We start from the raw sequence: 26,183 nt of genomic DNA, 5'->3' as shown, positions 1-26,183 counted from the left end.
TAACACAGGGGTAGGTTTATACAAATGTGGACTAAATGAAGCAGTAATCATGCCTAAGAATGTTTATGGGGTTAAAAACCTCCAAGGAAATAAAGGAAGTGTGTAATTACTTGGGTTTGAGAGACGTGCACTTAGACAACTGTGTATTAACACTTTGTGTGTCTTCTCATCATTTTGTTTGATAACTACCATTTATTGAGCAGCTCTGTTCTAGGCATTCTTCTGAGCACTTTTCCATGCATTGTCCTCACAGAATTCTGACAAAGTAGGCATTCTCATTATCCTCACTTGACAGATGAAGAATCTGACAGAGTGATTTTTGTCACTAGAGCAGGGTAGCTGCTGCTAAGTGGCAGAGCCCAGATTTGAACTTGTGCCCATCTCAGTCTAAGGCCTGTTATTTGTCCAGTATATCATGCTGTTTTCTTGTTAATAGGATACATAATCTTAGTACAGAAAGGATACATTTCCTCTTAGGTAGAGAGCTTCTCTTCTGCTTAAAGAGTAAGAATGTTGCACACAAACCTGTCCAGGCAGTTCTGTGTTTGATTTTAGATCATCAGTGTTGTCTTTCGATGCAGGCATGTTTTTTTACTTTGATTTGAAATATCTGTCCTTAAGATTTGCTATGCTGATAGTCTGCCTTTCTCTTAGGGCCGTGTGTAAGAAGTTTGGGCTGCATGTGAGTCGAATGATGCTAGCCTTCTTGGTTCTTAGCACTGGCATGTTTTGCTCATCATCAGGTAAGTAAAAGGACAGGTGGGGGGTCATGGCAGGTACACTGATCTTTCCCAGTTGCATTGAAAGCAAGAACTTGTCTAGGTCTGGGTTCTGTTTGGGTAGCATATCAGTAATTTGCAGAGCACTATTTCCTACCTGATCTTCATCAACACTTGCAGCAATTTTGTGTTAGGGGTAAGAAATATTTTCTCATTTTTACAGATGATAACACAGAAATTTAAGAAGGTCAAAGTCTAATGACTTACTGGGATTCAAAGAACTCCTAAGTGGTAGAGCTGTTATTTTCATCATGTCGCTTTCTATTACAGTATTGTATTTTTATCATCACGAGGCTGAAAAACACCAGCACCCTCTGCCTTTCCTTGCTGTTAGGGAAAGAAAAACAACTTTATTGTTCTCGTTTGTGTCTAAAAACCCTGTTCTTTATAGTTCTCCTTTCTGTCCATTATTTGCAATGTATTTTATAAAGCTATGCATCCTCTGTTGGGCCTTTTTTTTTTTTTTTTTTTTGACAGTACACTTAAAGAGAATTAGAGTATAACCTTAGAGTGGTGGCTTGCTAGCTGTGCTATCATTGAACATTTCTGTTCTCTGAGCCATGGTGGCCTGCTGTCAAAGGATAGGATATTTCCGATTCTGTGGAAAAAGCTATTAGTATATACACTAAATATACACAGAAATATCATCCAGCACAAAAGTATGTATTTGACTTTGTCGACAATATGAAAATGTATGTTGTTGTGCAGAGACCTGAGTAACTTTGAGAGTCCCTGCCCTCCGTGAGACTGTGCTCTCCTCCGCTCCAGGCTGGCAGGGACCCCCGATTACCCTGCTCCCTTTGTCTTCTATATTGGCAGCTGTCACTGACAACTTCAGAGAGTATCAATATTATTTAACATTTATCTGTAAAGGTTGTACCTCATGGTATTTTGGTTACTTTGCTATTCCTAACGTTGATTCTGATGAGAGGGAGATAAGAGAGTTTTGTCATCTCAGTTGAGAATGTGAAGTTGCGGAGACATTCAGGGCATCCTTTGATACACAGCCTCTTAACCCCTTCACTGAGTTTGAGAGATCCTATGGCCTCCTTGTGGTCCTTGCCTAGTGCTGATGTTTCTTCCCTAGTGCTAGGTGAAGCATATCTGTACAGCCTGGAGAGACAGGTCTGCATTTTTGTGTGGAAGGGCTGGAAACACTGATCAATTGTTACTGTTGCAGAAACCCTGAAAGTATTCAGTCCATTGCTGTTTACTACAACAAAGTAATGCTAGATGGAAGTAACTAGGGCACATCTATAGGCTGAACTATTTACGTCCATCGATGCAGGATGTGAGGCAGGATGCCAGCCAATATTTGGCTCTTGAGAAGCTTCCCAGAATTCCTAGGGGTAAAGGTTAGTGCCAGGACAATCTCAGAAGACTGTCAGAAGATAAACTACTTCAGAAATAGTCGGCAATGACTCCCAAGTTTTTTGAAGCATATTCCCTGCCTGGAAATACAACCTGGAATTCTCTACGTTTTGGATTTGGGATACAGGCTAGCAGAGGAATGGCATGCTTGGCATTGTATAACTAGGCATGTGTTGGTACCTAAAAACAAAAAACAAAACACAGCAACAAAACCCAAAAAAAACAAGAATGAGAAAATAAGAAAAATAATTGACCTTCGTTTTTTTTAAAGCATTATCATTTTATTGCATATTTCTAATATACTGTTCCTTTAGATATGTTCCTGGTTATTGACTTCCTGCAATGTGAGTAAATTTTTAATAATACCTAATAAACCTCAAACTCCTGTCCCTCCCCTCCTTTCTGTTCCCCGTTTCTTCACTTTTGCAGCATTCCTTCCTAGCAGTTTCTGCATGTACACTACGTTGGTAGCCATGACTGGCTGGTATATGGACAAGACTTCTGTTGCTGTGCTGGGAGTCGCCGCTGGGGCTATCTTAGGCTGGCCGTTCAGTGCTGCACTTGGGTAAGGGACTAACGTGGTTCACCTCCTGGTGTCACTGGGCACATGGTAAATCTCCACATTATCTCCATGTTCTCTGGTTACAACCTAAAGTTATAGGAATGAATTGGACTTAAAGAGATTATGGGAAATGGAAGAATATTTCTCCTGGTGCATGTTGTTGTGATTAATTCTAATAATAGTTATGATTAGGCCTCTGCTGTATGTTAGCTGCTGCTAAACCCCTTATAAACTTTATTCCTAAACCTTACAACAACTTTGCAGAACTACAATCATTAGTGCTTTATTTTTTTTTAATTTTTAAAAATATTTTATTTGAGAGCGAGTGAGAGAGAGCTCATGTGGACAAGTAGGCGGGAGGAGCAAAGAGAGAGGAAGAAGCAGACTCCGTGCTGAGCACAGAGCCGGACTTGGGACTCCATCCCATGACCCTGAGATCACCACCTGTGCTGAAATCAAGAGTCGGCACTTAACTGACTGAGCCAACCAGGCGCTCAATCATTAGTACTTTATAAATGAGAAAACAGAATGCAAGAAAGTAATTTACCTTTAGGATTATGTTTGCTTTTCAACCCAGGCCTCCCTGACCCTGCCACTGATGTTTTCCACACATACCACTCTGTGCTGTGTATTTCCCCACTCACCAGCCCTGAAACTGGAGCTTCCCTGCAGTCTTATGTTCATATCTCAGCAGCTTTTTTCCCAGGGCCCATAGTCTTTCTCATTCCTCTTGTGGTTCTTGGTCCCACTACTCTGCTTTAGTCTGTGCTGCCTTCCCTTCTTACCTGCACCGCTAGTAATTTAGAAAAATTCTATACTTTGATATGAAGGTTATTATAGTACCGGTGACCTTTGAACAATAAGGAGGTTAGAGGCGCTGGCCTCTGCACTGTTGAAAACCTGCATGTCACTTTGGACTGCCCAGAATAATAGCCTATTATTGACAGAAGCCTTACTGATAACTTAGTTAATTAATATGTGTTTTGTATGTTGTATGTATATACATTGTTATAATAAAGTAAGCAAGAGAAGAAAATGTTACTATGAAAATAAAGAAAAACTATATTTACAGTACTGAACTGTATTTATAAAGAACTTCATGTGTGTGTACCCACACAATTTAAACCAATGTTGTTCAAAAGTCAGCTGTAGTATAAATATATATATATGTGTATATATATTTTAAAGATTTTATTTATTCATGAGAGACACAGAGAGAGGCAGAGACACACGCAGAGGGAGAAGTAGGCTCCCCATGGGGAACCCGATGTGGGACTCGATCCCAGGACCCTAGGATCACACCCTGGGCCAAAGGCAGCTGCTCAACCACTGAGCCACCCAGGTGTCCCTGTAGTAGTATATTTTTATTATAAGAAGCTTGTATGAGGTGAAAAGAAGTCTTAATCCTCTTTTCCCCTAGATTAATCTTCAAAGATAGTCACTAATACTTTTCTATATACATATATTTTTTTAAGATTTTATTTATTTATTTTTAAAATTTTATTTATTTATTTGTGAGAGACAGAGAGAGAGAGGCAGAGACATAGGCAGAGGGAGAAGCAAGCTCCATGCAGAGAGCCCAATGCGGGACTCGATCTCGGGTCTCCAGGATCACGCCCTGGGCCGAAGGTGGCACTAAACTGCTGAGCCACCCGGGCTGCCCAAGATTTTATTTTTTATTTGAGAGATAAAGCATGAGTGGAAGGGATGAGAGGGATAGGGAGAAGCAGACTCCTTGCTGAGCAGGGAGCTTGACATGGGGCTCTATCCCAGGACCCTGAGATCATGACCTGAACCGAAGGCAGATCCTTAACTGAGTCACCTAGGTGCCCCTACTTTTGTATATATCTTTCCAGAAATTGTCCGCATGTGTGTAATTGCACACACACACAAATATGTGCATACATAACATAAATTCTTAAATAGAATTATCCTATAACTATATATTTTCTATTGTATGTAGACTTAGATAATTTTTTCTGTGCATTGTGTAGTATTCCATTACCTAACCATAATTTAGCCATTGTCTTATTGGTAGACATGTAGGATTCGTTTTTTGCTATGATGTGTAATGCTTCAGTGAACATTTTTGTACATAGATCTATACATTTATGGAAACTTATTTATGGGATAAATTTTTAGAAGAGGAGCTACTAAGAGGAATAGGTATTTCAAATTTTCTTAATTGTCTTTTAAAGCCTGGTTTCTCCACCTCCAATCTTTTCTTCTGCTTGGCATATCATCTTCAAAATTTTGTGTGAGGCCCTCTCCTATCTTTTCTCCTATATCTCAACCATCTTGATGATTCCCATATCTTAAATCTGGTCTAGTCGTTCCCATATATTCATGGTTTGAATGGTTGCCCATTCACAAAACTGAGCTCTCTTTTTTTTTTTTTTAAAACTGAGCTCTTTATGATCTCTCTGTATCTGTTCTTTTACCTGTGTTTCTATCCCAATAAATGTACCACCATCTACTCAGTGCTGAACCAGGAGCCTGAAAATTATCTGTGACTCTTTTCTCTTTCCTATGTCCTATTTATTATACCTCCTGAATATCTTGTTTTTTTTTTTTTTTTAAGATTTTATTTATTTATTCATGATAGTCACAGAGAGAGAGAGAGAGAGAGAGAGAGGCAGAGACACAGGCAGAGAGAGAAGCAGGATCCATGCAGGGAGCCCGATGTGGGATTCGATCTTGGGTCTCCAGGATCGCGCCCTGGGCCAAAGGCTGGCGCTAAACCGCTGCGCCACCCAGGGATCCCCCTCCTGAATATCTTGAATCTGACTGTTCTTTACCTCTGCTCCTGGATTACCACACAGCCTCCTAAATGATCTTCCCATCTCTAGGCTTGATCTCTGTAAATCTGCTTTCTGCAATCAAACTAGAGTTATCTTCCTAAAATGCAAATATGATTGTATCACTCCATGTTTTAAGCTATAATAGCTTCCCCATTCCTCTGTGTCACAGAGTTTGGCAACCTGGGGCCTGGGGCCTAGTCTAGCTTGTTTTGTACAGCCCAAGAACTGAGAAGTTGTTACATTTTAAAGAATTGTTAACACACACCTATACAAACTACCACAGATGCAGAATGTGCAACAGAGACCATATGTGGCTTGTAAAACCTAAAATACATAGTTAGGTCCTTTAAATAAAAAGCTTGCCACTCCCTGCTTTATGGTGTCCAGATTCTAACATGATTCACAAAGTCCTGATGTTCTCTCCTTTTTGCCTCTCTAACCTTTGTCAGTCCCTTCATTCCTTTTATTCTAGCACCATTGACATTGAACTTTGTTGAGTTCTTCAAATGCCTCTGAGTGGCGTGTTTTGAAGGGTCTGCCTTTAGCCCAGATAAGGGATTTCAGGATCACTATCAGTTCGCAGTTTACCATCATTCATTGAATACTTTGTGCTAGGCACTGCTGATGCTAAAGAAGATAGTTATGGTACCTGCTCTTTTGGAGCTTACCTCTTAGTAGGAAAGACAGACATTGAACAAGTAACTTAAGTGTGGTGATTTACCAAAGGAGAAGTAGAGATGCCATGGAAATATAACTAGTTGGGCAGAAAAAAAGAAAAACACAAATGTTAATTCAAAATTTAGATAACAGAATGGGGAAGTTCATGTTACAGAAGAGATACCTTGTGATGGCACATGGCATTGCTAAATAAACAATAGAGATGGTAATGCCATGTGAATTCAGAGACAGGGGAAATTGGTTCTGAAGAGATGTTGGGAGCAGAGTTGACATTTGGGTAAGTTCTGTAGGAACGGATTGGAGTGGGGAGGTAATTCCTTTTGACTGGAGCATGGGTACAGATTCTGACTAGTGTTCTAGATTTAGAGATCATGGATATGAAGGTGTTTGTTCATGCAAGAGTGGGAGTACCTATTGAGGAAATGTGTGTAGAGAAAGAAGAGCAAAAGTTTGCTTCTGGGACTTAGGACCATAGTAGGGCACAAAAAAGATGTTTAGAAAGGAGCTTTTGGAAAGGGGCCAGAACAAAACAGGAGCCAGGAAGCCTAAAGAGGAAGGGACAGATGCTTTGTGCGACCAAGGGAGGTGAAGCTTTGAAGTGTTTACTGGGTCTGGCTGAGAGGAGGTTCCTGTTGACCTTATGTCTGTCTCACAAGCTTGAAGCAAAGACTTCAGGAAGAAGTAGTGAAGATGGCTCCTGGGTGGCTCAGTGGTTGAGTGTCTGCCTTTGGCTCGGCTTGTGATCCCGGGATCCTGGGATCGAGTCCTGTGTTGGGCTCTCCTTGGGGAGCCTGCTTCTCCCTCTACCTACGTCTCTGCCAAGTCTCTGTCTCTCTATGCCTCTCATGAATAAATAAATAAAATCTTTAAAAAAAAATAATGAAGGCAACATACATATGCCACTTGCTTGAAGGATTTAAGTGTAAGTGAAAAGGGCAAATGGTGTTGGATATATCAGAACTGACATATTAAAGTTTGTAACATTATTAAAATCTTTATAAATTATGGAAGAGACGAATACTCATTTGGCTGGGTTAGTGTAGGAGCACAGAGCACATTCAACTTAATATTTTGAATGTCTATTACACATAAATATGTATAACATGGAGCTCTTTCCAGGAGCTCAGTATTAATATTCCTTTTGCATTGTGGGGTGCAGAGTACTCTCATGGGCTCTCTGAAGAGAAAACTATATTGTTGAGAAGACATCTTCTCCTATTCCAGTTTTCTTTCCTCACTATAACTGCTGGAGACATTCCCCCCCCCATTCAGCATGAGGTATCTGTGAATCTGACTTGTTTGAGTCCATATTTTAAATATTTTATTTAATTCCCTGGGTTTTTTTTTTTTTTTTTTTCTCTTAAATAGTTTACCCATTGCCTTTGATTTGCTGGTCATGAAACACAGGTGGAAGAGTTTCTTTCATTGGTCTCTGGTGGCCCTAATACTCTTTCTGGTGAGTTTTATATATAGATATATATATATTTTTTTCAAAGTTGTAATGAAAAGCATGTTCTGATGTAGGAAAGAGAACCTGAGAAATTGTTTCATTCTGCTTTTCATTTTGAAGTTTATCCTGTTAACATTGGGAGAATGTTTCCAGAACAAAACCCTGCAATTGGTATATGTTTTCTGCTCTGCCTTAGGTGCCTGTGGTGGTCATTGACAGCTACTACTATGGGAAGCTGGTGGTTGCACCACTGAACATTGTCTTATACAATGTCTTTACTCCTCATGGACCTGATCTTTATGGTAAGGCCTTAGAGAATCTGGGGAAGAGTAGGAGATAGCTTCATTTGCCTGAGCTTTGAAATTTCAGTTCAGTTGTTTCATTTAATCAAATATGGCATTTCTTTGCTGGTAACTTCTTATTTAAATGGCATTTGGCTAGAGTACAATGATAAGTACATTTTTTCTTGATTAATGCTATTTTTTTAAGAGTTATTTATTTTAGAAAGAGTGTGTGCATGTGGGTAAGTAAGTGTGGGGAGGGGCAGAGGGAAAGGGAAAGAGAAACTTCAGCAGACTCCTTGCTGAGCTGAGCGCAGAGCCCAAGTTGGGGCTAGATCTCAAGACTTGATACCACGATCTAAGCAGAAACCAAGAGTTGGATGCTTAACCGACTGAGCCACCCAGGTGCCCCATGCCTTGACTCTTGATGCTACTTTTTTAAAGTTAAAATTTACTTTTTTTTGTTCGCATTAGAAAACCAATATGAGGGGTGCCTGAGTAGCCCAATTGGTTAAGCGTCTGCTTTTAGCTCAGGTCATGATCTCAGGTTTCTGGGATGGACCCCTGTGTTGGGTTCCCTGCTCAGTGGGGAGTCTTATCTCTCCCTCTGCTCCTCCCCCCAACTTGTGCACATGTGCCCTCTCTCTCTCTGTCAAATAAAAGAAATCAAAAAAAAAAAAAAAAAGAAAACCAATATTATAATAAAAAAAATAAAAAAATAGGAAAATAAAAATATTCATAATCACATCATTTCCAGATAGCTGTTGTTAACACCTTGGAGTATATTCCTCCAGAGGTTTTCTGGACATAGACACATTTGGTTTACTTTTCTTTTTTAAATTTGCATTCAGTATCAGGCATTAGGAGAGAAAGTTTGGAAAATGTGTAGACAAAGCAGAGCAAATGGTAAAGTCGGCATGAGAGATGAGTAGTTTGGCCAGTTTAGGATTAAGAGGAAAAAAATGAGATGCCTTAGCCTGGGGAATGCAGTCTACATTTTACCTCCACTCCCCCGCCCCACCCATGCCTTATCTCAGCCAGCCCTGAGCCTGTTCTGTTTGGCCCCTTAGGGCATTTGAGTTAGTGACAGCTATAGAAGGGTGACCTAGAGATTTTCCTGGTCAGATCTGCCATTTTATGAGACTGTTTTTTCATTATAATAAGTGTAGTTTCTTTTGCCTTAATTTTCTGAAGGTCTTGAAGTATTTTGTGTATTTGATCATCTTGGGGTTCTGCTGTGCAGCAGATTAATATTACCTCTGTGTCTTATCAGTTACGCCATGCCCATCACTTTTCTGTGCCACTTTGCTAGCAGAACCAACAGATTGGATGAGGAGATTTATTTATTTATTTATTTATTTATTTATTTATTTATTTATTTGGATGAGGAGATTTAAAGTAAGCATATGTGTGAGATTTAATAGGGCCTTTTGGGATTTGTGGAATATTGTCATTTTAGATGGTAGTGGGTAATAGGTCAAAATAAACCATGTTTTATTCAGTGAGAATTTACAAACTGCCTTGTTTAGAGAATAATTGCTAAGTGAAGGAATTTTAATTTTTTTTAATTTTAATTTTTTTAAAAGTTTAAGTAATCTTTATACTCAATATGGGGTTAGAACTCACAGCCCTGGCATCAGGAGTCACACACTCCTCTGAGTCAGCCAAGAGCTCCCTAAGTGAAGGAATCTTAAAAGGTTCCTTTAGAACTCCAAGATCTCCAAGGACGTGAGAACAAGCTGCAATTTTAAGCTTTTGCCTCTAGATGTCTTCCTTTAGTCAGTTTGTATGTTTTTAATATTCCCTTGTTTTAGCTGCCTTGTTAAAATTGTATTTGGTTCTACAAGTCAATAGAAGGAAGACTCCCCTCTTAGACCCAGATTGCACATTAGAAATTAATTTACTGGAATCTAGTGGAAGCATGATATCCATTATATATGGATGAATAAGTTGTTAATTTGAGTTTAATTTTGGGAAACTGGCTTTACCTTTTCAATGGGTTATTTCATGTTGGTATTTTAATTGCTTATTTATAAAATTTTGAGAAATATATGAAAGCAGTTGCCTAGATAAGTGAGGTTTATAAGTATAGCACAATACAGGTTGGCTGGGAAAGTGGAAAAAACAGAATAAATTCTGATTTAGGTTTCTGTTTTTGTGGCAGCTGGGTCAGGGATCTTTGTGGGATCCAGGAGAGAGGTAGCCAGTCTTTCCTTGGGTGTTGGCATCTGATGTTCATTTTGGCTAGTGATTGCCTGGGAAGAGTGCCTGGAGCTCTGTTCTGCCTGCTTAGATGAACCTGGGATAGCTTCAGTTCAGATTTTGCTATTTCGAATGTACAGGAACTGATGACTTTCCTAGTGATAGAAAAAACTGTGTTGGGACAAAAGGTATCATCATCCTGGGCTTCAACAGGGCTGAAGCAGTGCTAAGTCAGACTTGAGGGTGTTGTTCTTGATGGTAGAATTTTTGTCCTTTTACTTCATCTTTGAATTTGACAATTTTGGGGTGGGGTTGATTTCCATTCTTTTAAAGAGTAACTAACTCCTACAGAGAAAATACTCCTTCCATCTTAGAAGTGTTCTTTGTATATTCTAGGTCTTCAAAAAGATTTGTCATGATGAATAAATGGATGAACAAATTTGGGAGTATCCATCACATTATATTATGCCCTGATTACTATTACATCCTTATAACTATTTTGGTTAGACCTGTTGTGTATTAGATTGGGATTTTTAAAATACCAAATAAAAATAATAGAGGTAAAAGTGCCTTTTTAAACGACAGACTACTTTATGATTGTCTTCTAACTTATAATGGGTGAGTCCATTCTTTGCTGTTTACTTTTTGATAAGTGCTCTGAAGCTATGCAATTGTCAGACATTGAGACAGCATATCTTTTGTCATGGAAACTCCAGCTCTTTCACTTGCCTACATGTTTGGCAATATTTGGCATTATTTTTACTATTTTGTAGGATTTTCCTGCTCCAAGTGCTTCATTAGCTATGGTAGGCAGGTTTCTTATCTGAAAACTACAAACGCATAGTGTTGATAGTTTCTGCATTCATGTCTTAGTGCTGTTAATTTGTAATTGTGTATAAGCCTGTAATACTTCTTGAACAAATAAATGACTGGACTTCAGCTAAGGAAACATTGAATAAGTTACCTTTGAGCATGTGTGTCCTCATAGAATTTGCTGTCCAATAAGGCTGCAGTCACACAAGTAGATAATTATACTCTAGTGTATTATGTGCTGCAGAAGAAAGATGAGGAGTCATAGGAATAAGTCCATGTGGGGGTAGCAAAAAGACTTCTTATAGATGGTGGTCCTTGAGCTGATCCTGGAAGGAAGAGTAAAAGTGTAGTGAGTAGATGCTAGAGGAATATATTTCAGACAACTACAACGTTCAGTGTAGATACTGCTGAGACAAAAAAAAAAAAAAAAAAAAGAAAGATTGAATATTGGCTTCTTTTTCTAAAAAGGTTAAAGTAGTTTTACAGTGTTAGCTGATTTTAGGTAGAAACTACACAGGCATGAGCAAGATAAATCCAATCTCTCTGTTGTGATTATAATATAAATATTTATTCTCTTGTTCCTGGTTTTCAAAGGGACCTTTCTATACTCTCTTGGCCAGAGAACATTTATTAATGACATAGTCCAGACCTGAGCTGACTATTTAGAACCCAGGAGAAAGAAAGGGAGTACTTTTTCACAATATTAATTACAATATTTTCTGTTTTAAAAAAAAATGCCTATTATATACCAGAAATTTTACACAACTGTCTTCTTCCCCTCACAAAAACTCTGTGAAATAGGCATTATTTATCTTATTCCCAGCTGTGGAGATCCAGGTAGGCATGGTGAGAGACTTGCATGTAATTAATAAGTGGCAGAAGTGGGGCAAGAGCCCAGGGCTGTCTGACTCCAAGGCCTGTGTTATTTCCACTGAAAACAACCTCAGCAAAACCCTGGAAGTTGGCAATTGAGACTTTACAGGAGAATAAGGTTGCAGAAATAGAGCATGAGTTGGAGGTAGTAGAAGATAAGATTTGATCTAAAGAAGGGGCAGGAAGTTGTACCTTTGAAGGTCCCGTGCACTTAGGCTGGGAGGATGATTAAGAGCCTTTGGAGAGCTTTGATGGCACAACGACATGCATGCTGGCAGGCTCTCATATGGGAGCATTGCACCACTCTTGTCAAAGAAGGAATATTTGGATGAGGTAAAGAATACTTGGCATTTAGGAAATTTGGTGTAGACGTAAAATTGCAAAGTCATAGACAAAACATCTCTTTGGTGTCAAAGATCAAGAGATAAAACTTAGTGTCACAAGAAAGAAAGTGACTGGTTGTGGCACTGATTTTGCTCTTAGCCTTGTAACATTCACGTTCATAATAGATGTTGAGGTTGATAAGTATTTTTGTGTGGTGAGTGAAGAGTGGTGCTCTCAGAGGAACAGTACACAGGCCTGGGGAAGGCGTGGGAGAACAGGTATGAGAAATGTTCTTCCCTCAAGAATAACAGTGGGTCCGCTCAAGGTTGCCACTTTGTAGCTTAGGATACGATCCCTGCCTGTTTGTGTGTTTTCATCAACATCTGTCAGATCACTCACTGGACAGGACATTTTGGAAGGCAAAGGCAAGTGGCCTTTATTAAAAGGCTCAGTTTTCCATTGTTGCAGTAGCAGAGGATGAAGCCCCAATGAGTCTCTTGAGAGTTGACTGTCAGGCAGAGCTGTTCAAGAGCTTTCGTTCTTTGTTAATCGTTTTTTTATTTTTTATTTATTTATGATAGTCACAGAGAGAGAGAGAGAGAGAGAGAGGCAGAGACATAGGCAGAGGGAGAAGCAGGCTCCATGCCGGGAGCCTGACGTGGGATTTGATCCCGGGTCTCCAGGATCGCGCCCTGGTCCAAAGGCAGGCGCTAAACCACTGCGCCACCCAGGGATCCCTCTTTGCTAATCGTTTTTGATGAACCTTGGTGTCTTTTCGCTCTTGGTGTTGCAAATTTGACATTTATAAGATGATTTACTATAATTTAGTTCTTGCAGTTCTGTAAAATTATAGACTTATAAAATGGTTTCCTTTCATTCAATCTGTGGAACAGTAAACATTATCCCTTCTTCTTTTAGCCTCTGTGAAGGTTCCCTTTAGCTCATTTGAATGACAGAAATTGAAGCACTTTCCCTAAAGAGGGAGATGGGTGAGTCATTCCCTTCAGAGACCCTGCTTCAGCTTTCACTGCACACTTTGCACCAGTTAAATGCGTAGCTTGTCATTTTGACGCATTTTTTAAGCATAGTTCAGCTTTGATACTTTCTGAGAAATAGCATCAAATATCTCCCTGGAAAGAGATAAAAGTTTTTACTCTTTTCTCTTTTAAGGCAGGCATCTCATCAAGTAGAGGAGGAAGCTGGGTGACAGAGTTCTCTATTTATGTCCCTTTTTGCCTTTGGTTTTTTTTTTTTTTTTTTTTAAGATTTTATTTATTCATGAAAGAGAGAGAGAGAGGCAGAGGCAGAGACGCAGACAGAGGAAGAAGCAGGCTCCCTGCAGGAAGCCTGATGTGGGACTCAATCCCAGGACTCTGGGATCACACCCTGAGCCAAAGGCAGAGGCTCAACTGCTGAGCCACCCAGGCGTCCCTTTGCCCTTGTTTTTAAGACTGTTGTCTCTTGAACCTTCACTGCTCTTGGCTTATCCCCCAATTTTTACCCTGTTCTTCCAAGAAGTAACAGTCTATTATGAAATGGTCCTAGCCTAGCTGTGAACTTGATCTTTGAGTTCCTAACATATAAACATAAACATTAAAGTTTACTAGCTTTAATACTTTTGGTTCAGAATCTGAGGTACAGTATGCCTAGGTAAAAAGATAGTCTGCCCTAGCAGGGGATATTGTAAGTTGCGGTAGAGACAAATATTTGCTGGAAATAAAGTGCTTCCCTGAAAAAACAGTATGTATTTGTAAGGATCAAAGAGAAAGAGGCTTTTTTTTTTTTTTTTTCTATTAATGCTTATTAGCATCTGTAAAAGATGATGTGAAAAGTGACATCCTTTCTCCTAGTCACTTTGGTTTTTCTTCTCAGGCTCAGATTTCCAGAATTTGTTTTGGGAAAAGACAGGTCAAAGTTGATAGTGCTGCTACCACATTGCTGGTTAGGAGATGATACAAAAAGCTACCTTTCTGGGGGCGCCTGGATGGCTGAGTTAGTTAAGTATCCAACACTTGATCTCGGCTCAGGTCTTGATTTCAAGGTTGTGAGATTGAGCCCTGAGTTTGGTTCCTTGCAGGGTGTGGAGCATACTTAAAAACAACAACAACAAACCAAAAAATGACCTTTTTGGTAACTGGACTCCTAAAGGACTCAATTTAGGAAATGTGTTGTTAAGTATTAATTAAAATCAAGAGAAAATATTTATTTTTTTATATGAAAATCATTGGTTTTCTGTAACCAAAAAGGTTATTTGTAAAGAATATGAGTATAGGGCAGCCTGGGTGGCTCAGCAGTTTAATGCTGCCTTCAGCCCAGGGTGTGATCCTGGAGACCCAGGATCGAGTCCCACGTTGGGCTCCCTGCATGGAGCCGGGCTCTCCCTCTGCCTGGGTCTCTTCCTCTCTCTCTCTCTCTCTCTCTCTCTGTCTCTCATGAATAAATAAATAAAATCTTAAAAAAAAAAAAAGGAACACTGAGTATAAATGTCTCTAATGAACTTGGCCTGGGACAGGACCTTCATTTATGGACAATCACAATCATTGTATTTAGACAGGAAGGAGTGAGCTTTTCCAAAAGGTGACACACAATTCAAGTGGAGTCTTTCCTGAGGGTACCCCCTCCCTCTCTCCCCTAAATGTTTCTAGCTTTACGGGTTTGGTTTCTAATCTTATTTTGCTGTGCAAGCTGCAAAAATGTCAGGTTTTTCTGACTATTCCTCTGCCTTCTGATTACCCTTTTAAGCAATGCTGATTGCAGGAAATTGCTGTGGTGCAAGGCGGGTGTCACAACACACAGTGATTAAAGCCCGCATGTGTCATTCACTGCCTGATTGAAGTAATCACACAGAGGGGAAGAGCAGATGACAAACCTGCTAAATGTGCAGGAGGGGGGTGGTGGTTCTCATCATTTGAGTTTAAGGATTTCGAGTTAAAGAATCAAAACTCATGTGAATAAGGCTTGTGTTTTCAGTCATTTTGTTTCATTCTTAGTCTTCAAAACTTCTAAGTAGGATCTGGATCTGTGAACATTATTTTCCTAAGGAAAACAAGTTAATTGCTTTTTACCGAATGCAGGGTCCCCTGTATACACAACTACAGAATAGTGGTTAAGCATATCAAGGAGGAAGATACTAGAATGTAAGTGGGATAAACCAGGGAGAATAACACGAGAAAGGCCTGAGTAGTGTGGTCCTGCAAGACTGCCCCCACCTCCCCCTGACACACACACACACACACGCACTTTCTCTCTCTTTCTCTCTCTCTCTCTCTCCCTCTCTCCAGACACCAATCACAAGTCCACAGATTGTCACTTCAGACCCACCAGCTATAGATGTGAAATTCCAACAACCCCATCTTTGGGTTCAATTAATTTTTTAGAGTGGCTCACAGAACTTAGAGAAAAGTTTATTTAAATTTACCGGCTTGTTCAGCTTGTTATGGAAAATATTATAAAGGATACACTGAATAACCAGATGGAAAAAATGCATAGGGTAAGGTGTGTGGGATGGAGCTCAGAACTCCTGTTCTTTCGAGGAGCAACGGGCTCCTATATGTTCATCAATCTGAAGTTCCTCTGAACCCTGTCTTTTTGGGTTTTTATGGAGGCTTCATTACACAAGCACCATTGGTGAAATCATTGCCATGAGCTCTTTTGCCAGCCCCTCTCTCCTGCTCGGAGGTCATCAGGGTGGGACTGAAAATTCTAATTCCCCTATATCACATGGTTGAATGATTGGTTCCCCTGGCCACCAGTCCCCATCTTTAAGTCACCTGGAAGCTTTTCCCAAATTTCCTAATTAACAGAAGACACCCTTATCACTCTTACCAATTAGGAAATTCCAACGGTTGTAGGAGCTTTGTGCTGGGAATGGGGATGGAGACCAAATATAAATTGCTTATTATAAATCACAGTGTCACCACTAAGCTATGTAAATTATTTGGTTGTTCTGGAAAAGTGACCAGTCCCATTCTCTTCCCATCTTCTGCTCTTGTGCTTCCCCTGTGTGGCTGAGCCCGAGGAACTGAACTCCCGTTGTGGACTCATTCACTTGAGGCATTGTACTACCAACATTACTTGAACAAAGAACATTTTGAGTAAAGCATTGTAAAAGGTGTTGAAGGCATCCACTAATGAATGGTTTCTTATCTGTTTGTTTCCCCAGGTACAGAACCCTGGTATTTCTATTTAATTAATGGATTTCTTAATTTTAATGTAGCCTTTGCTTTGGCTCTCCTGGTCTTACCACTGACTTCTCTTATGGAATACCTACTGCAGAGATTCCATGGTGAGTGGTGTAAGGGAGGATAGGTTTTGGGGGAAGAAAGAGCAGGTAACAATGTATACCAAGAGGTGAAAATGAATCCACTTATTCTGTTCTCTGTTTTCTTCCAATGGAAATAGTTCGCTTGTTGAATTTTTGATCTGTATTTATAAATTTTTGTGAAGATTTAGGTAATAATTATAAATTAAACTAACAAAGGGGAGGAACTTTATATCCCTTCAAGTGAGGAAATCATATCATACAGAACCACCTGGGGAGGCAAAAACAGCTATAAAATCTCAGGAGATAAGCATATTTGAGTTATGTGTTTTTTTAAAGGCATACATGTTAACATGGAAGATGGCTTACAATAATAAGTGATGGAGGTAAACATTCTTTGGGGAATTACTTCAACCAAAAATTTGAGAACTAAACCATACAGGGATTTCCCTCAAATTTGATACTGAAGTGAGAGAAGCTTTGGACTTCCTAGGAAACATTATGCTTCTCTTTGTTCCGTTTTGCTTCTGTGTTTGCCTTATCGTGGAAGGTTTGGTTTGTCATTTATTTTGCTTGCTCTGATTCTGTAGTGCACAGCCAGTGTTTTCTCAAGTTGTCATGGATTTGGATATCTAGTGCCCATGTTTCTTTTATGGGAGACAGATTTGAGCAGAAATTCATATGAGCTTTGGAAAGAGATTTGATTTCAGACTTTTCTGTCTGATTTGGATGCCATATGATCTCTCCATCCCACCCCTCATTCTGCTTTTCTACTATTAATGCTTTATAAAAAGTTCACTGTGTTAACACTATTCAAATATGAAAGCGGCCTTCAGTTACTTTTATTTTAACATAATTATAATGCCGCTTTCCTCACAAAATCAACAGTGATTCCTTAAAATCTATTCAGTTGATATTCAGGTTTCTTGCATTGTCTGAAAAACAGTTTTTTATAGTTAATGTTCTTAAAGGGGATCTAAAAGGGGTCATATACTGAATTTGGTGTTAAGTTTCTTAGGCTTTTTACGAGGTTCCCCCGCTTCTTTTTTCTCCTGAAGATTTCTAAAGAAATCAGGTCATTCATCTTGTGAAGTGTCCCACATTTGGATTCAGCTGTTTGTCACCTGGAGGTGTTAACTTATTCCTCTATTCCTTGTATTTCCTAAGGATCACTTTATCTTTTTTTGAAAAGTAACTTCTTTAACTGTAAAAATAATTCATGCTTATGGAAAATTTGGAAATGCTTGTGATGTAAGTATAAAAACAGCATATTAAGCTGTTCTCTACAATATGAATCCAATTTTGGTTTAAAAATGTGTAATTTATACACATGTCCATCTAGTAAGAAAATGAGTACTGTTTTTTCTGTGTATTTTATTTGTTTTCAAAGATTTTATTTATTTATTCATGAGAGACACAGAGAGAGAGGCAGAGGGAGAAGCGGCTCCCTAAAGGAAGCCTGATGTGGGGCTCGATCCCGGAACTCCGGGATCACGCCCTGAGCTGAAGGCAAACACTCAACCACTGAGCCATGCAGGCATCCCTCTGTGTATTTTATAATAGAAAAAAAAAATTCTTTTAAAGGAAAAAAAAACATAAAGAAGCGGCAAAGAAATTGCCTATTATTCCATCAAATAGTACAACTATAGTTCTGATTTTGTACATTTTATGGAGGACATTCAAAAATTTTAGTCCATATTTTATTTTCTTAAATTAAAAATATATATTTATTTATTTAAAAGATTTTATTTATTTATTAATGAGTGACACACAGAGAGAGAGAGAGAGAGGCAGAGATACAGGCAGAGGGAGAAGCGGGCTCCATGCAGGGAGCCTGACATGGGACTCGATCCTGGATCTCCAGGATCAGGCCCTGGGCCGAAGGCGGGCACTAAACCGCTGAGCCACCCGGGCTGCTCTAAAATATTTAAGTAATCTCTACCCTCATGTGAGACTTGAATTCATGACCCTGAGATCAAGAATCCTATATTCTTCCAACTGAGCCAGCCACGTGCCCCAGGCCATATTTAAAAAATGTATTTGTTAAAAAAATGTATTTGTTAGCCTTTAAGATACAAAAAGGAAAAAGATTTCATTTTCTTATAATTAAGAAAATTCCAATCTAAAATACTTCCCGGGAAGGTGTAAATCCTAAATTATAGGATTTATAAAATCTAAAATCTCATGATAAAATCTTAAGAGTAGAAAGTTTAAAGGAAAAGCTTGGTATTTCAGTTCAAGAATTTTCATCCCTGAAGAGTTTTTACAAAAATACAGATAACAGCAACATGAAGATGGATCTTGGTGACAATCCTGAGCTTTTCCTCTATACTTGCTCATTGTAGATTAGATGAACGCCAGAGGGCACTGTCTATCTACCCTTTGCCAGTGATTTCTAGGCATTGCTGATTATCACTAATGGAAGCACAGTAGGGGATGCCTTCCTGGTGGCTTATAGGTTTATCACTCACTGTTCATGTACCTAACCACAGGAACTTTCCAGCAGGTGTAGTGCTCACTAAATTCCTTTAAATCTTTCACATGCTTCACGTATTTTTGAGTTCCAGTTTGAGATTCAGAGTGTATGGGTATTGCAAAAGAGGAGAGAAAACGTCATCAGTTGAACTTCCTTTAAGTGTGTTTTTATATTTACTTTGAAACAAACTCTTTGTGGCTTGACGAAAGCTAGTGATGGGTTTGAGAATCCAGCTTTTTCTTTCCTTTGATCTATAGCTATTTGAACAGACTGATTGGTATATAAGGAGATTAATGTGTTAAAAACAGAATATGGAAATTAAAACCCAAGAAAGGAGTTTGTTACATTTTTGGTTAATCTCAGGAACCTTTAATCTTAGTGGCAGGACTCACTGGGGAAAGAAGCCTTTTTTCTTCATCCAGTGTGGAAATTATTACGCTCTGTTACCCATTTGCTTGACTTTCATTTGTGTTCTAGCCAAATCCAGTATTATACCTCCCATTAGATATTGACACTCTTGGGGGAGCTCAGGAGTGTACACCTCTTTCTAACCCTTTTACTGCATCAGAGAAAGTGTGAAGACAAAAGCTGAAACATTTTATGGGGTGCCCTAGGGCGTATTCCTGTTTGAGATCAAGAGAACATTGAAACTAAATATGTTGTTTCATTCTAATATGGTGAAAGGTGGATATTTTTCTGTGTCTTACAGTTCAGAATTTAGGCCACCCATATTGGCTTACCTTGGCTCCAATGTATATTTGGTTTCTGATTTTCTTCATCCAGCCTCACAAAGAGGAGAGATTTCTTTTCCCTGTATATCCACTTATATGTCTCTGTGGTGCCGTGGCCCTTTCTGCACTTCAGGTGAGTTTCAAGGAAGTGTCTATCTGCTTTGTTCCATTTCACTTTTTAAATTGGTCATAAAGCTTAAAGGCAAATTACAGAATGCTTCTCCCAAGATATTTTATCCATGCATTAAACCTGATATAGATTATATTGTTAAAGCTTCATGCATTGATTGCTTGACTGTTGATCATCCTCTTAAGCTGGTTACGTATTTGCATTGTTGATTTGTGTGTTAATTTCTTTCTCATGGAATCCAGTTGCTGATAGAGTTTTATTAAGTCATAGTATAGGCCTGCCACAGGATGGTGGCATCACAGCAGAGCTAGTGGAATGTCTACTCTTCAACTCTGAGATCATATTAAAACTTACTCAAGTTTGGGATAACATCAGGCAGTTAGCAATATGGGACACTTTGTAATCCTGGCTTAAAACCTGTCCAGGTCAATTCCTTGTCAGAACTGATCTTGAATATCTTTGTATTTGTGCTGTCAGAAGCCTCCAGACTCTTTTTTGACCTCTGCTACCATTTGTAACTGGCAGGAAAGAGTAATTATGGGGACAGGTTTTTTTTCCCTAACAAATATATGAAGGTATAATTCACACAAACCATACAATTCACCCAAAAGGTGTGATAAGTTAAATGGTTTTTAGTATATTCACAGATGTATATAACCATCACTACAGTAAATTTTAGAACATTTTTATCACCTCAAAAACCCTGTACCCATTAGCTGTCACCCCCTCCCCCCCACACACACACACACCTTCTCATATCTCCCCAGCCATAAGCAACTACTAATCTTTCTGCATCTCTAGATTTGCCCATTCTGGGCATTCCATGTAAACGGAATGGCTTCTGTGACTGGCTTCTTTCATTCAGCATAACGTTTTTAAGACTCATCCATGTTAGGATGGTAGTTTTAATTTGTATTATAATATAATTTATATTATAAAAGTAATTGGACTTTATTGCACATAATTTTTCTTTTATTACTTTTTTTTTTTTTAAAGATTTATTTGAGAAAGAGCAAGAGCGTGCAGGGGGTGGGGAGCAGAAGGAAAGGGAGAGAGAAACCCAAGGAGACTCCTTGCTGAGCATGGAGCCCAGTGTGGGCCTTGATCCTACAACCCCGAGATCACAACCTGAGCCAAAACTGATTTGGAAGCTTAACCACCTAAGCTACCCAGGTGCCCCACTTTTTACTCCTTTTAGAATCAGCCCTGCTATCCTTTTAAAAGATTTTTTTTTTTTTTTAGATTTATTCATGAGAGACACAGTGAGATACACTGTGAGAGTGAGATACACACACACACACACACACACACGTAGGCAGAGGGAGAAGCAGGCTCCCTATGGGGACTTGATCCCAGGACTCTGGGATCACAACCTGAGCCGAAGGCAGACACTCAACCACTGAGCCACCCAGGCACCCCCAGCCCTGCTATCTTAACAAACCACTTTCCTTCCAGCATTTTTATCTGTCACATACCAAACTTTATTATGGTTGTAATCTAAATGTACATATAACTTTATATCCCTTTTTGTTTTTTTCTTTCTTTCAATCAAGTTCTTTTATTTCAAACAAACAAACAAACAAACAAACAAAAAAAGATGCAAATGCACACAGTGCCCTCTTTTTTATATCCCTTTTAATAGAACTACATCATATAATTTTCAGGATTGCCATATCTGTACCCATCTTTTGAATAGGAGTATGTTCTAAATTTGGTATAAAAACATTATTATGTAATATATGTAATATACTGAATTTGTTGTAATGATTAGATATATAATTTAGTTGAGGTTGCTTAGTTATTTCAGTATTCTAAACAATGCTAGGATGAATATCTTTCTTTGGGTATTTGGATTGTTTCCCTAGGACAGATTATTCCCCCAAGTATGAAAATATTTATGGCACTAACAAGTAAATATTTGCAAAATTTTACTTCCCCAAAGTTTAGTTCTAGTCTAGGAGAGAAAGAAGGAAATAAATCTATTGGAAAGGTTCTCAAAGATTGTGGAATTCATGTCTGTATATGTATATATTGTAATAATATTTCTCTAGTTTATAAAGTAGTTTAGCAGATAATTAACAGCATTTTCCTGATGTTCTATGAAAGGAATTCTTTTTTCTTGTTTGGTCTGAGACATTTTGTTGATACTAAAAACTGATGAAAACTTCTCATTGATAAAGGTAAAAATCAATACTAATTACACCAATATAGAAATACTTCATGTATCAAAGCAAACTGCCAAAAAGCACTTTTGTTTATTTGTTTATTTAAAGCAATTTTTTCTTTTAAGTAGGCTCCACGCCCAATGTGGGGCTTGTACTTAGAACTCTGGGATCAGAGTTGCAAGCTCCACTGACTGAGCTAGCCAGGCGCACCAGCACTTTTGTTTAAATATTTTTAAGAAAGAAATTATTAGGACTTTAAGCACTAGAGAGGTTTCCAAATAAGTTTCCTCTGAAGCTGGTGAGAATTCCTCTGGCTGGCCTGACCTGTAGATAGTCTTATCGGAGTTTGTTTTCATCTTAGAATTTGAAGCGGGTACCTCACTGTTTGCAAATGCTCAGACCCTTGCTAAAATCTCTTTTGCTGCTTCCTCCTTCTTGGTGTTGTTATGATGTTTTTCGATTATATTATGTATATTCTGCAAGTTCTTTTTTTTTTTTTTTTTCAATACAGTTTTCTTTCCTTCTAGAAATGTTACCACTTCGTGTTTCAGCGATACCGCCTGGAGCATTACACTGTGACATCGAACTGGCTGGCATCGGGAATGCTCTTCCTGTTTGGGCTCTTATCTTTTTCTCGCTCTGTGGCGCTGTTCAAAGGTAGATGTACAGAGAACGTCTTAACCCATGCTCACAAGGCACCTCATCTTGGGTTTTGATGGTTATGTGATTAATACAGTTCAGCTTTAGCTGGGCAGAGGACTTTACTATAAGGAGAACCTGCAGACTTAATAGTGTGACAAGGATGTGACTTCTCTAAGATTAAAGAGAAGACTGAGAATTCTAAAAGGAATATGACTAACTATAAAATATTTTTTCTACTTTTGGTTTTTGTTGTTTGTTTTTTAAAGGATGCTTTTTCATTTTGAAGGATGAATTAAGGAAGCCTGAAACATAGGAAGCAAATTTGGGGCTCAATTCCCATATTATATTCTTCCTATAATCATTATTTGGATCTAGAAGTTTAAAATGTGTTCAAAGAACAGAAGTTAAAAAGGCAGAAGGGTAGGGTGCCTGGGTAGCTCAGTCAGTTAAGCATCTGCCTTCAGCTGAGGTCATGATCTCAGGGTCCTGGGATCGAGCCCTGAGTGGGGAGCCTGCTTCTCCCTCTCCCTCTTCACCTGCCACTCCCCCTACTCAGTTCCCCTTGCTTGTGGGCTCTCTGTCAAATAAATAAACTCTTAAAAAAAAAAAAAAGTGAAAAGGTGTAGAGAAGGGGCAAGAAAGCAAATGGTATTTGGTAAAATAGGGTCTCTGCTGTCATCATCTTCCTAACTGTAGAGATGCCATGTGCCAATGGAGCAGGCTTCCTGCTGCGCTTGTTGGGGACCTTCGCACCCTTAAATTACACATGGGTTTTGAGGGGACATTCACATGCATTATGATTAAATGTCAGACTCTCATCTTACTCATCTTTGGCTTTCATAAACCTTTCTCCCTTCCAGGGTATCATGGGCCCCTTGACTTGTATCCAGAATTTTACCGAATTGCCACAGACCCGACCATCCACACTGTCCCAGAAGGCAGGCCTGTAAATGTCTGTGTAGGAAAGGAGTGGTATCGCTTTCCTAGTAGCTTCCTTCTGCCTGATAAGTAAGTTTTCCTTTAATTCTCAGTTTTAAATCAAAGAGTAAAAATAGGAATTCTATGGCAGGGTCTCCTTAATTTTTCTTTCATTTTGGGATTTTCACAAAAAGTTTTTGAAAAATTGACCACTTTAGACCACTGTGACCTGTGTTGAGTAGACTGAGTACTGTGTCTGGCCATGCATCCTGTACTATCTGTAACCACAGAGGTTTGGGGACTTCTAAAAAACACTGCGAGCCCTAGGCTCCTGCTAGGGGCTCTTCCTGAGGATTCATATTTAAATTTCTATAGTCATCTGTTATTAATCTATTTCCAAAAGTGGTCTAGAAACTCTAGCTAGGAGAGTATTTTTAGAGAAGAAATGTTTGTCATCCAACAATAGTGAAAACTCTTTACCAGCATATGGACACTGGGGAAAGCTATGGTTAAGATATCCGGACCACTTGCCTTTGTGCTCTGTTGTTGGATGATAGCATAGGCTCTGGCATTCCTTGTGTTTGCTTAACTGGGATGGAGAGGGTCCTATTTAGGGAAGAGAAGTCGGATTAAGATGAGTCATCTTGTTCCATTTGGGAATTGGCTTCAGCTTAGTTGGTTGGGGGTATCTTGTGTTTAATGAAGATCCTGTATCAGTCATTAATGATTAGATTAAAATGTGTTTTTTTTTTTTTTTTTTAAGGATTAACTTTAGCTTTTGCCTTTTACATTTACCATAGTTTCCTAACTAAAGATACTTTTGAGCATTACTCAGAAACGAAGTACTTCTCCCACAGTGTGTTCTTACATTTCACTCTTTGTACCTGGTGAATTTGCTTTAATTTTCTAAGTCCCTCTGATCCTTGGTGATAAACTGGGATCCTTCTCTGGTTGTTTGGCAGTAGGACCATTTCGTTGCAAGTTTCACTCCTAAGAATTGGTGGAATGGGTTGAGAGACCTCTCATTGAAAATTTCTCAACGATGTTGGACTGAATCATGACCTTTGTCTCTCTCTCCCTGGTGGAGGTTTTAGAAGAAATATTTTTTTCTCCAAGAGAAATGTTTTTCACATGATTTTCTTTTTTGGCTTGTTTATTTCAAGTACATTTAGCAATATGGGGCCCCTGTGTTTTTCTTACTCTCCCTTATTTGTGTTTCTGACAGTTGGCAGCTTCAGTTCATTACATCAGAGTTCAGGGGCCAGTTACCAAAGCCTTTTGCAGAGGGACCACTGGCTACCCGAATTGTTCCTACTGACATGAATGACCAGAACCTGGAGGAGCCATCCAGATACGTAAGGGCAATAATTTCCTTTCACGACTTTAAAGAAAGTTCTATCCCTAAAATCTTTTGGCATACAAACTGGAGCTTTGATGAAATGGGAATTTCTTAGGAAGTGATTTCTTCAGGGTCAGGGATGTAACCGCTTTTGTTGAGAAAGAATAGTATCACTTTCATTTAAAAATTTCCTTGTATTTTCTATGTGAAACACGTAGTTCAATGTATTTTCTAAGCTGGTTTGGAAATTTTTTTACATTGATTAGAATCATTTCAAAACACATTCTGAAACTCTTATAATTCCCTGGCTCATTAAAATATTTAGTGGGGGACTTTCAAGTTCCCAGTAGACTTTTGACCTGATAATTATTAGTGTATTCTGGTTTTAGCAAATGGACGTCAGTGAATGAAGGCTAATTTCATGGTGAGCGCATGGTGCAATCTCTGTCAGGGTCATGCTTTTTTACCCATTCATCTTTATGTACTCTTGGATCCCATGTGGTTTTATTTTAGTTCCTTTGAAAGATGACACTTATGCCATTTGATACTTGTAAGATCTTTGATTGTAGAAAAGGTAAGAGCAATAAAGATAATGTTTCTGGTTCTTAGAGACAGAAGAGTATTTTACAGAATTATTAGAAAGCACTTTTTTTGGCAACCTGTCTTTTAAAGAAAGATTTATGGTTTAGATGTCAAACACATTTTGTGTAGGTTTTTCCATAAATATGTAAAATGATTGGGACTCGTGGTATTATGAAGCACTCTTGCAGCTAAACATGGCCTTTTGTCTCCCAGATGGAGACCCTCAGGGCTTATGAGTGAGGTTCTTACTGTGGGAGTTCAAGCTATAAGCTATGAAAATGGCCATTGTAAGATATATGCTTGCCCGGGCCCCCTAAGAAGGTAAGATCTGTATTCCACAAAGCAGTTTATATTAGAGATTTTTTCTTAAACATCTGATTCCTTTCCAGGATGGGGAAAACTTTTTTCAGCCATTTTTATTTTAGCTGCAGATATCTCCTGACAGCAGGCTTGATGGGGTTCACCATGAGGACAGTGGGTAGTCAGAAGGGTAGGTGTGTACACTGGGATGGGGGAAGGCATAAATTCAGAATGACGTTATCATAGTTATGTCATGGGAAAAAGTAGCATGGAGTACTAAAAAGGAGCATGGACTTTTCAGCCAGGTAGGTCTGAGTTCAAATCCTAGTTCTGTTGCTTACCTTGGTGACCTTGGACAAATTAACTTCTTCTTTAATTTCAGTTTCTGTCTGTAAAATGGGAATAATGATACCCACTTTGGAAGATAATAATGAACTTAGATATTTGTCATATTTAGCATCGTGTCTGATACATTGGATTTTCCCACAAATGTCCTTAATCTGAT

The 26,183-nt window shown here is 38.9% G+C and overlaps 1 protein-coding gene and 1 long non-coding RNA gene across 17 annotated transcripts in view; one reads left to right on the top strand and one right to left on the bottom strand.

Moving 5' to 3' along the window:
- LOC144311244 (uncharacterized) overlaps positions 1–19,979 on the bottom strand; it is a 37,351-nt gene extending 17,372 nt beyond the window's left edge. Inside the window, exons 1-3 of one of the 2 annotated variants that reach the window (XR_013376818.1) lie at positions 19,612–19,979; positions 11,089–11,263; positions 992–1,106 (exon numbers count right to left, since the gene is read on the bottom strand). This is a non-coding gene — a long non-coding RNA (uncharacterized LOC144311244). Of the gene's footprint in view, positions 1–991; positions 1,107–11,088; positions 11,264–19,611 lie in introns of those variants that run through there. The other variant, XR_013376819.1, reaches the window with a different exon arrangement.
- The window catches only part of ALG9 (ALG9 alpha-1,2-mannosyltransferase), a 112,213-nt gene that overhangs the window by 15,892 nt on the left and 70,138 nt on the right, over positions 1–26,183 (top strand). For 9 of the 15 annotated variants that reach the window (XM_077893456.1, XM_077893467.1, XM_077893460.1 and 6 more), the window contains 9 exons: positions 655–743; positions 2,580–2,715; positions 7,560–7,647; positions 7,838–7,943; positions 16,297–16,419; positions 19,581–19,735; positions 22,425–22,554; positions 23,400–23,547; positions 24,683–24,812. In XM_077893456.1, coding sequence (XP_077749582.1) covers positions 692–743; positions 2,580–2,715; positions 7,560–7,647; positions 7,838–7,943; positions 16,297–16,419; positions 19,581–19,735; positions 22,425–22,554; positions 23,400–23,547; positions 24,683–24,812 — 1,068 coding nt within the window. In that variant the 5' untranslated portion in view covers positions 655–691. Of the gene's footprint in view, positions 1–306; positions 505–654; positions 744–2,579; positions 2,716–7,559; positions 7,648–7,837; positions 7,944–16,296; positions 16,420–19,580; positions 19,736–22,424; positions 22,555–23,399; positions 23,548–24,682; positions 24,813–26,183 lie in introns of those variants that run through there. The other 6 variants (XM_077893462.1, XM_077893457.1, XM_077893463.1 and 3 more) reach the window with 3 other exon arrangements.

This window comes from Canis aureus, chromosome 3, assembly GCF_053574225.1.
Source record: "Canis aureus isolate CA01 chromosome 3, VMU_Caureus_v.1.0, whole genome shotgun sequence".
Classification (NCBI taxonomy): Eukaryota; Metazoa; Chordata; class Mammalia; order Carnivora; family Canidae; genus Canis; species Canis aureus.
Note: the sequence above shows the minus strand (reverse complement) of the source record. Positions and strands in the feature narration are given on the sequence as shown.